At 40.3% G+C, this 11,874-nt stretch overlaps 1 protein-coding gene across 1 annotated transcript in view; it reads right to left on the bottom strand.

Moving 5' to 3' along the window:
* Positions 1–5,876: 5,876 nt before the first annotated feature.
* Positions 5,877–11,874, bottom strand: part of P2RY8 (P2Y receptor family member 8) — a 34,517-nt gene continuing 28,519 nt past the window's right edge. Inside the window, exon 3 of the mRNA XM_010394158.4 lies at positions 5,877–10,066. Within this exon, the coding sequence (XP_010392460.2) occupies positions 8,925–9,998 (1,074 nt within the window). The 5' untranslated portion in view covers positions 9,999–10,066 and the 3' untranslated portion in view covers positions 5,877–8,924. The remainder of the gene's footprint in view (positions 10,067–11,874) is intronic.

The raw sequence follows: 11,874 nt of genomic DNA, 5'->3' as shown, positions 1-11,874 counted from the left end.
AATAACCCTGTAGACTCTGGGACAGGAGATATCTAAGATGCTGACAGCATCCCTAGCTATCTGTGTGTTTGTGTGTTTGACAGCCAGTGGATTATATTGAATCCATGAGCCCCTTGAAGTCATATGGCTGGTTTGTGCTGCTTGTGCAGGTTCCACCTCTAATCCCAGTTTTCCCCAGTCTCACTTCAATTAACACTTACATAATCTCTAGACAAAAAGAAACAGTGTATCAACTATAAAAAACAGTGGTTCTGTATTATTTAAATTTGAAAAATGCATAAACAAGTACATAAAATATTTTGGGGAAAATGTGTGTATACATAATATATATATATTATATATGCAGCATACACATGTTATCTTTATGTGTGTGTGTGTTTATAAAAAAATGCATGTACACATATGTGATGTAAGATACAAATACATAGTTGCCTAAGTATGGAAAATAAGTCTTCCTGCTTCTTGTACGGTATAACGATAACTGCAAAGACAACAGTATAAAGTTAGGGAAAATGAAAAGAAGATGCAGAGAAGAGAATATTGATTGGCTCAACTGTAATCCCACCTCTTCCAGAAAGTAACTTCCGAGGCTCCAAGGTCAAGAACATCTGTGGAGCTCTTACATTTATTATCTGTATCTCCACTAGAGGGCAGTGCGTCCCGTCATTTTCCTACGTATTTGATCACGCACTTTAGCTATCGAGTACTTCTAAAAATGCTGCAACTTTTAAGAACTAAAGAGCGCACACCCCAAACGCTCAAACCCCTGGTTTTAATTTTAAGGATTACATAACAGAACAGCTTCAGGCCATTCCCTCAGGTCCTGTCACTGTTGACCACAGAGAAGGGGTCATTGCCTGCCCCTCCGCTTGCCCTCGAGAGGAAGCTGTGAACTGCCATGAGGTCTCCCCTCAGCGTCCTCTTCTCCAGGCTGAGCAATGGACACAGATGTGTGCGTGCAGGTGTGTACTTTTAGGGACAGTCAGAGCCGATGTGAATGGCAATAGGTCTAGCAGTATCTTGAAAGAGATGCATTGAGATTGGAGAGGTAAAGAGACACCATAACTACGCTAATAAGTGCTAAGATACGATTGCCGCAGAGCTTAAGGCTCCTCCAGCAAATTTTCTTGGTTATAAGAACAGGAATAATTCTACGCTATGAACCAAATACCTTTATTGAATATGGAAATAAATACTGTCAGATTTCTGTCTTCTATTATCCCAGTTTTATCAGAAAAATTGAAGAAAAATTATATGTTGTATTTTACCTTGTTTTTGTACTCGTTTAAAGATTTAAAAAGTTCAAACATATGGACACTTTGTGTGAAAGTGTACAGAGAATTTTGCATTACTCATCAAAATGGGGTGGGATACCAATACATTCTGCATATACTATGGAATGGAAGATGAAATAGGAAAAGGAGAAATGTCAGCATGTTGACAATAATGAGGAACTGGGGAAACCAAGCCAGAGGTGTTGTGGTGCTGAAACATTTTTAGAGAGAAAAAGCCATTGCACTCCATAGAGAGTTTCTAATTGAGAAGGTAGACAGACGCTTTGTAGAGGTAAATGATGGGAAGAGGCTCTAACTTATACATTAACTTATTAACTTTTATATTTTCCTTTATTTTCTGAAGCCATGTGAGTTTGGGGAGGTAACAAGACCTACAGCCTATTTAGGTGCTTGCTGGGATCCCCAGGAATATTATTGTAACCTGCTGTTACAAGCGTGAAGATGGCAAAATCCAAAGACAGCTGTAAAGATGAAGATGGTAACATTTGTGGGTTACCAACATTGCTTTTGTAGTGTGTGTCTATGATAACACACAGGTCTGTCGACATTTGGATGTCTGAATGCAACCAAAAACCAAAGCAGGTATCATGTATGTTTAGGAAACAAAGGAGACAGTCATCATGAATGCTGCCAAGCAATAGGATGCTTAGGGTAACACTTGATCAGGTAAGTTATGCCTTTTGTGCATGGCAAGCCCACATTTCCAGAGGTTTGAGTCACTCTGTGAGGTGTTTGTTCTGTATCTCGATAGTGTTTATTTGTCTGTTAATCACATTCCTTTCCTTCCAGCAGAGATCTGGAGTTTTACTGCTGCTTCCAGCTTTTCTGCTGAAAAGGCGCCATGTTTCTAAAATGAAAGTGGCTGTTTATGAAGAAAACTATTTACAGACACTCTCTAACTGTAGATAGCCTGTTGCAAAAACCAACTTCCTGTGTCCCTCTGCAGTTACTTAAAGTATTTCTCTGCCCAGCTGCCACAGATTTCTCTAACCCCTCTCCAGCTTGAATCTGTTTATACTTCATGTAAGTCTGTTGTCCTTTCTCCTTTGATAAAGCTGCTCAGGTACACAGCAGAGGAGAGAAAAACCTTTACATTTCCTCAGATTTAAGGCACTCAAAAAAACACTTCTCCATTTTTCTGTTACTTCACCATACCCAACAACAACAGTTAAGATTGTGGAGCATACTTGGAAAAGCTCCAAAGGACAATTAGCCTGGGTAGCTCTCAGTAGGACAACATGCACTTTTCTTGCTGCAAATTGAGGCGTGCCAGAGCCAGGTCATGTGGGCAGTGGTGCAGAAACTGCGGAAAGAGAACCATCAGTGTCCCTGTGCTGAAAATTTCTGCAGAAGAAAAAGATTGACTGCAAGACATCATCATGAGCTAAGACAGTCAAGAAGGGAGTTGAGGTATTTATGCTAAAAGCTAGAAAGGTATTCTGTCTGGCAGGTCTGAACATCTTGTTTTATAATTAAAGAGGCTTGAGAGTCTCCTCATTTGATAACATATTCCAGCTGTTTAGACTTTAAGGAAAAATACTAGAAGACTTGCAACTGAGTCATGAAAGACCAGGAGTTCAGTAGCAGTCCAGACTTCAGTTATGCAGGGTTGGGGTTTTTTTGTCAAATAAAAAATAAAGCTTTAAAAAAGATATTTCAACTAAGCATTATGCTCTGTTATGCACTCCATAATTCCACTTTGCAGATTCAAGAAGAAAACACTTGCAAAAACTTAATCCAGAATGAAAGTAATCCAGATATATCAAAATTAATAGTATTACTTAAATTTTGCTCTCAATAACTCCTTCTGAGACTATGACCTGCAGCATAAATGAGGAAAGTACATTTATTCCTATAAAAGTTTCCTGGTTTTTTTCAGGATGGATTTAATTACTAAGTACAATAACCAAGGCTTATATCCTACTCATTCTGTGAGAATCATTTTCCATTAGAATTTTCATTTGGGGCTGTTAAAAGAATTGTGGCTTTAGATACATCTAAAAATTTTACCAATAAAACTGATTATTTTAATGGACTTTGTCAGGTCATAGCATCTTAAATTAGCTTTTCTAGAGGAACTTGTCAGGTCATTGAAAAAGATTTTGTTACCTTTTTTTTCAGAAAAAGTACTCTAGAGTGTGTTTGCCAATGTATTTGTGACAATTCATGCCAGAGAATTGCACTCTTCACTAATACAGCTGTGAGCTTTAAAGAGTAGACTAGGCTGCTGCCTGAGGAGTTAAAAAAAACCAGCAACAGTGAATTGCCCTGCCCCAAGTGGACAAGGAGGTCTGCTGCTAGTCAGCTCCAACAGCAGCAGCCTTTGAGAGAGATAGGTGATGGAAAAAATGAGACCAGAGGTGAGAAAATATGTCAGAAATTAAATTAATAATTATGTGTTCTGAAGCAAAATTTATTAATTGTTACAAGCACCTGCAGAGATTTGTTGAAGGGCTAAACACAAGTTCATCTTTACCTGAACGTGAGAGATCGCTTGGTTAGAGGGGTTGGACATGGTGACCTCCAGAGGTCTCTTCCAGCCTCAGCCATCCTGTGGTTCTGTCTAAAGGGCTAAGTGACAGACGATCAAGCTTGTGCCCCAGGCTCCCCTGACTGTGGAATAGCCTCTTCCAAGATGGTAGCAGGCTGAATTCCCACTGGCAGTACTCCAGCAGGCAGGGTGGAAGAGGCCACGCTCCGAGGTGGTTCTGGCAGGCCTTAACTGGGAGTGTGAGACGGAGCAGAGTGGAGCCAAGAGGCTGTCTTGCTTATGGTGTCCTGCCTCAAACACTGGCATTCCAAGAGAAGGGAGAGCAGGGCAATCACATAATATGACTTCTTCTTAGTACTCCTCCAGCCTTTGACAATTTTAATCCTCGGTTTTTTCCTGGGCCTGTGGTGGTTTGCCTCTTTAGTAACCTATAGTGGATTTCTTTTTCATGTTCTTTTCCAGTCTCTCTGGGCTGGTGTACTATGTGCATCCACAACATTCTTGGCAAAGTGTTTTTTAATTATACTATGTGTTGTAAGAAGAGATACTAACTTTTTCTGGTTTTAAGCCGAGATCTCATTAGCTTAATATGTTGTTCACCAAGTGTTGCTTGGGCAAAGGCAGTGTAACTCATCCAAGTCAGCTGTTGTATTTCACTGAGGATTTTGTAGGTCTCTTTCCTACCTACCTTATACCGTCTCTTTTCTGAGATGAAGAGTCTTAAACTATTTTACTTCTAAGATTTTAAGTTAATATCTTAGATCATACCATATGCTCTTGCCTCGATCTTTTCCAGTCCTTGTTGGTCCTATCTGTGACAGAGGCCAGAAGTGCACAGAGTAAACCAGGTGTGGGTGAGCCATGGATTTCTATGATGCTGATCTGATGAATCGAATTATGGATTATGATTCATAGTGGTCTCTGACAAGCAACATCATTTTATACACAAAGCTCTGACTGGATTTCCCTGTGTGCATTATTTCACACTCACCAAAACTGAATTTCACAGACAAATGTTCGTGCTATCCTTCCCACCTTTGGGTATGCAGCATATATCCTAACTGTCACCTTAGAGAAACAACACCCTTGTGGGTACCAATGTAGACCTCATGTTATTTTAAACACTTTGAACTGCAAAAAATGATGAGTTAACTTCAGGATAATCTCTGTCCCTCTCGTGTATCAGCATATATGTAGCCAAACAGACACGGAACCAAAATGGAATATAGTTGGTCTAGGGAACCGTCCAGCATCGCCAGTCAGTTGAGGGAGGTGATTGTCCTGCTTTTCTCTGTGCTGGTGTGGCCTTACCTTGTGTCCTGGGTGCCACAATATAAGAGAGACATAAAGTTCTTAGAGAACATCCAGAGGAGGGCTACAAAGATGTTGAAGGGTGTAGAGGGGAAGCTGTATGAGGAGTAGCTGAGATCACTTGGTCTTTTCAGCCTGGAGAAGAGGAGACTGAGGGGAGACCTCATTGCAGTTCCAACTTCCTTGTGAGGGGAAGAGGAGGAGCAGGCACTGATCTCTCTGATGACCAAGAATAGGACCCAAGGGATTGGCCTGAAGTTGTGTCAGGGGAGGTTTAGGTTGGGTATTAGGAAAATATGCTTCACCCGGAGGGTGGTTGGGCACTGGAACAGCTCCCCAGGGAAGTGATCACAGCACCAGCCTGACAGAGTTCAAGAAGTGTTTGGACAATGCTCTCAGGTACATGGTGTGACTGTTGGAGATGGTGCTGTGCAGGGCCGGGAGTTGGACTCAATGGTCCTTGTGGGTCCCTTCCAACTTGAGATATTCTATGATTCTTTGATTCCATGACTACTGATTCTGACTGTCCCTTCCCAGTTTCCTCCAATGCCCTGCTCCAGGCTGGGGGTGGGACAGGCTCTGAGGGCTAGGCTACTTCAGAAATGCATAGAAATTAAAAAATATTTGTATTGGTGCACCTATTGGGCAAGGAGAAGGATTCAAGTTAGCCAACATCTCATTAAAGTATTGATACTTTTAAAATTTTTGTGAAGGGGCTATATGTGAACTTCTAATATATATATAAACAAACGTGAAAAAACCTGAAAAAAACCCCACAATAACAATGAGAAAGAGACTAATTTTATTTCGTAACTTGATTTCCCTGCCCTCTTCTATGTTTGGAAGTTTTTCACACATGGTAGGTAAAAACAAGGGAATGAATCTTAAATCATGTTCTTTTTTCTATTTTTTTAATTATTATCATTATATGTACAAAAAAGTTCAAGCGCATTCATAGATTAAATTTCTATACGTTAATTAAAAAAACAAAACAAAACACAAACTCCCCTCCCAACCCCAAAAATAAACAGAAGCCTTTATATCTTGTCTTTTCAATAAAATTACATTAACTACACAGTAATGCTTACAAGTAAGCAAGCTGCCCAGGGCTCATATTCCCCAAACTGAGGGTAGTTTGGACATGAACTTCTCAATAACCTCACAAATTGCAATGTACATATATGTGTATGAATTTATATGTTTATATATATAGATGTCAACTCACACCCACTGATCAGGGAGGGTAGAAGTCATTATTCTTATGATGTCCCAGAAGAATATGTTTCCAGGATTAAAGAACAGTATGATGGGCCACTTTTAATAATAATTTATTCTCGTCTCTCTAATAAAAATTCTCCAAGGCTTCACAGTATACACCATCAGACTCGAAGGATTGCTGTTGCTGGGTTCATTTTTATATTCCTTTCTCAAGGAACAATGCCACTGACCCAAAGAGGAATCTGAGCTAACTAGAGGCTAGTTAGTGAAATGGCATGAAGTGTACTTGAATGAGGCATCCTTCCTGTTCCTTTCTAAACATTGTCAGAAGAGAGATGAAGAGCTGCATGAGGCTGGAGGGAATATTTTCAGTCAGCTGTGAGCATCTTTTTTCTCCTGAAAAAGGAACAATTAACTATTTTTTAAAATATAGCAGTTGATGTCCAAAGTGCAAGGTTTCTGCCCTTTTGGCTCTATTTTGTGTCAGTTACAGTTCAGGCACTTTGCAGCATATTTTAGGAGGGACTATGCACTTGAGGACCATGTTCAAGATAAAACAAAGTCTGCATTAGATGTAGGAGAAATAAAGGCTTTCAATGTAAAAATATTTTGATGTTAAAAAAAGAAAAATGAGAGAGATTTCAGTATAAACTTCAAAAAAAGTTTCTGCCACAACAAAATGCAGAAAACAACTAAACAATTGTGATAGTGAGAAAGCTGGAATCATGTGAAAATTAATAGTGAAAGGTAGCTTCCAGGCAAATTGATGGGAGAGTTTAGGTGGGTTACGTATCACTAAGGTTGGCCTTGTACACAGAAAATGTGCAGATCAATTAAAACTAACACTGTGAAATGCCACGAAGCATTGAATGTTCACATTGCCTTGTAAACGGTAGTCCTAGGTCCACTCACATTTATTCTGCTCCAAAAACCTGACAATACTTTAGCAGAAGATAGGACATTCAAATATCTCACTGTGCATGTTGTGGTTTTCCACAACATTGTGAAGAAAGTCGTGGTAATTAGTGGTGGAAAATTATATTTTAATCATGAGATACCCAAAGAAAAATGGCAGATTTTAAGGGCCTTGGCTGTTGCCTATTACTTAGGCACAGGAGCTCAGGAATCAGTGCAGCATGTGATGTCTGAAACAACTATCCACAACGCTGCAGACAGCTTCCTGCTCAGTGTTGGATGGAGTTGCAGCACAGCAAAATATGGAATAGCTTTGCCTTGCTTGTGAGGGGAACTTGCCCGGTGTTCTCAGGTGGTTTGTGGCTCTCCTCTGTCCATGAAGGTCAAATGTAGGTAAAGAGCTGTAAGTATTACAAGAAAAGCTTTTCTTTTGTCTATTCCCAGTGCAACTTCTGTAGCACTTCTCTTTCCAAGCACACAGGCATTTGTTGAGAGGTGAAAAGAATTACACATGGCGTGGAATATGCAAACAAGCTGTAGAAAGATATTTCAGAGAAGGGTTCCAAATACGCGACCACTCAATCTACCTGCCATAGCTTTTTTTCAGGATGTTTGGTACAGCTCCCATTCTCAAGACTTATTTTCTTCTTTCTTTTCTTCTTTCTTTTTGCCTGCCTGAAAGAAGTCAGTTTCTGACATCTGGCCATCGTGAAAAGTTTTCAGCTCGTTTCTGCTGGCACAGAATCACTCTCCAGTCTGTGGTTGAATTTTCATTTATCCAGCTGAAAATCTGGTTTATAATCCACACCATCTCTGTAAGGAAGGAAAGCTCACTCCCCAGGCACTGTGTAAAGCTAAAGTCTGCTGAGGGGATGGTTCTTCTATGCATAGCCAACAGTGAACTGGTGAAAATGTCCAGTTGATACTAACCACATACAAGCAGCATTGGTACTGTAACAGGTTAATGTGGGAAAGTCTGTTTCCTTAAAAAAAATGCTCACCACAGTCCTGAGAAATTAATAACTTCAAGAAATGCAGAAGTATTTGCAAACGTTGTTAGTTGTAGCTTTCCTTTCATTGTATGAGATGTTTTGCTGTATAGAATTGAAATAAATAATATGAGTCAACCTAACCTTTTCAAGTGTCAGTGTGGTTTGACTCTGATAAGCAGTTGGGTGAGTATTGTGGTGAATTCACAGTGGCTGTGCATTATGCATTAATGGTAAAATGCCATGCTACTTTTATTCTTTCTTTTATAGAAATACAAGAGAGAAAAAAATATAGTAAAAACAAAACCAAAGATTAGCACTTTTCTTAGAAAAACAACTCCCAAACCAGCTTTGGTGTATGCTCTAATTCATGTACAGTAGTATTTCACATTCACTGAGAATCATAAGTCTTTGGTTAACTATCATACAACCTGAGAGTGACTTTTGTTCTAAACCTATCCCTTGGTCTTATGCAGCAAGGCTATTTCCAGGCTAACCCTGTTGGATTTGCTTCAGTGCCTTCTTGAATAAACTCCGTTCCTTTAGGACTTCCATTTCTAATCAGAAAATGCTGAAGTGCAATTTAAGTATAGCTTGAGTTCTGTCACTGGAGCAAGGTATTTTGAGCATGGCCATTCAAAAGGAAATGTCTTCTGTGTCTACTCATGAGTTTCACAGGTGTCTTTCTTCTGGGAATATCTAAAGCTAAAAAACACTTTCCTGCCTTTGCAAATTGACCTTTACTCCCTCTAACCCATCCATAGGTCCACTTGACATTGATCTGACTGACATGGTCCTGCCAGAGAATAAACTTTCCCTTCTGTTTTCCAAGCTGTCGCTGAGCAGCACCGTAGGGCAAAACAATTGCATGAATTTCTGGTAAAATTCTTTTGATGCAAAATAATAAATGAAGGGGTCTATGCAGTTGTTGAGGCAACTGAGGCACAAGGTGAGCTTGTAGGCAGGGTACAAACTGCTGTTGTAAAATAGGCGGCTGATCATATGTGCAAGTAGGATGAAGTTATTGGGGGCAAAGCAAGTGATGAACACCAGAAGGACAATTGTTGCCAGGTATATGGATCTAGTCTTCTGCTTATTACCATATCTGCTCGATGTCTGAATTAGCTTCCTAATGATACCAATGTAGCATCCAACTGTTACAATAAAAGGGATCAGGAAGAGCAAAATGAATAAAGTGAGGAGAAAGGCTACCCAAGCTGCAAAGGTGGGCAGCATATCCCATTTTAGGACATCAAAACAGGTTATAATCCCTAATTCTTTCACTTCATAGGTCAGATCTGTAGTTTCTAGTGGGTAGAAGGCTAGTAGCAAGAAAATCCACATAGCTAGGCAGGCAGCCAAGGCATACCTTTTTCTTCTCCACTTGATCAGCTTCAAGGGGTGTACCACACCCATGTAACGCTCCATGCTGATAAAGGTCATGGTCAGTATGGAAGAATACATGTTGGAGTAGAACATCACTGTCACAAGGCTGCAAAGAGTCTTGCCAAATGTCCAGTCATTGTTTTGGATGTGATAAATAATCTGGAAGGGAAAACAGCAGGCCAGCATAAGGTCTGTGATGCTTAAGTTGATCATGAAGATAACAGAAGGTGTTTTCGGTTTGATGTGACTGCAGAGCACCCAAAGGGAGAACAAGTTGCCAGGGATGCTGATTAGAGCCACCACTGTATACACAACTGGGAGGGTGATGGAGACAGTTTTATTCTGGAGCATTGCCAGCGTCAAAACGTCCAGGTGGGATTCGTTTTTAACCATTATTCACAAGTGGGTTGTTGATCCCTGTAAGCCAGCTGGATCGTATCATGAAAACTTGGCTTGAAAACCTAGAGGAGAAATGTCAAGTGAGAAAAGCAAAATGTCAAAACAGAAATTAAGAACAAAATTCCTCTATTAATCAACTAACAAAAATTCTTTAGTTTGACAGATTGTCTCTGAATGCACTGAATCCATTAAAATTACTTTCTGAAAATTCTTGCCTCCCTCCAAATCATCATAATATTTTACCAGTCTCACTTCTTCCTATCTTGGAACAGCTACCTTTCCCCTGCTGAATGGTTTTCTGATACTTAGAATCACAGAATTATTAAGGTTGGAAAAGACCTCCAAGATCATAGAGTCCAGCCTTTGAGCAAACACCACATGTCAATTAAATCATAGCACTGATTGCTGTTAACCAGCACCCCCAGGTTCTTTTTCACTGGGCAGCTTCCCAGCCACTCTGCCCCAAACCTGTAGTGCTGCTTGGGGTTCTTGTGACCCAAGTGCAGGACTTGGAATTTTGCCTTATTGAACCTCACACCATTGACCTTGGCCCATCAATCCCTCCTATCCAGACTGCTCTGCAGTCTATTCATTATCACACCTCCTATGTTACTGTAATATAAAGAAAATCACATATCACAAGTTGAAATTCAATTGATGTCTGCATGTGATCACTAGTCCATAGATTCTTCATGAGCTAAATCCATCATATCTACTCTAGATGTCATGACCTTGATTTCTGTGGTGCACAGTATCTTCTGACCTTCCCCCCCCACAACTAAAGAGTGATCCATTTCAAGTAAGGGCTGGATTTAAAATTTTTTTCATTTGTTTTCAGCTTAGGGAAAGGAGAACATGCATTCAGTGACTCTTGCTATATTTATAATATAAACAGAATGTAAGGAAAAAAACCATGAGAACCAGGGACAGATTGCAGTTGCCGGACTGGTTTACAGGCTGGAGAAGCTTCCTTCTACCAAGAAGAAAAACTATTGAGCTTCAGTTTCTGCAAAATGTAAGTTATTTAAAAACGTTCTGTTTGCAGCTGTCTTATTTGCATCATCTGTAATTCTGCAAAATTAGTTTCAGTTTTGCAGTCTGCAAAGCAAACCTATGCTTTCACTGTCTGGTTTACACAGATCTTTCTTGGCAGATGCAATAGCTCATGGTTTAGCCTATTTATTTCAAGCAGCATAGTAGCATTCAGCAGCTGCAGGAAAGAACCCATGCCTCAATGTGCTACTTGTGTGCTTGCTTTCGTTAAGCTGCAAGTACAGAGAGGCAGTTTCACAAAAGTAGTGTTGAAAAAGTGAAGAAATGGCAACGAATGCCCAGAAAGGCAAAGGAGAGATCTGTGGTAGGTTCTGTGAAGAGTTACAGTAAGGGCTGAAGAGGTGCCAGGCCAAGTCAGACAATAACTGTGGGCACATCTCTGCTGTTTAATAGCAGGCAGAGAGTGGGTTCAGGCACACTCCCTTGTGGACTCTCATCACCTGCGCCGTTCATTCCAAGCATCTTGTTGCAAGACAGCCCTGCTGTAGGAGGTTAGCTAAAAAAACAGAGGTGCCAGTTGGTGTCACTTAACATCATATCTTGTTAAAAAAGACCTTTAATTTGTGTGGTCATAGACCATGAGCAGTGTAGCTGGTCAGTCTCTCAAAGAGCCCAGCCCATGGTGCTGGGAAACTCTATAGCTGGAATGAACTATTCTGCCAAAAACTGTGCTTTCTGAGAGAGGCTTTTACTGAAAAGCTTTATGAACCATTGGTGGTTCCTGAGACCTGGCAAATGTGAAGTCTCTACTGGAGGCTGCAGTGCAGTAAAGAGATAATCAACTCAGAAAAACCCAAGTGCAAATCCAGAAAAAGGT

This window comes from Corvus cornix, chromosome 1 (genome assembly GCF_000738735.6).
Source record: "Corvus cornix cornix isolate S_Up_H32 chromosome 1, ASM73873v5, whole genome shotgun sequence".
Classification (NCBI taxonomy): domain Eukaryota; kingdom Metazoa; phylum Chordata; class Aves; order Passeriformes; family Corvidae; genus Corvus; species Corvus cornix.
Note: the sequence above shows the minus strand (reverse complement) of the source record. Positions and strands in the feature narration are given on the sequence as shown.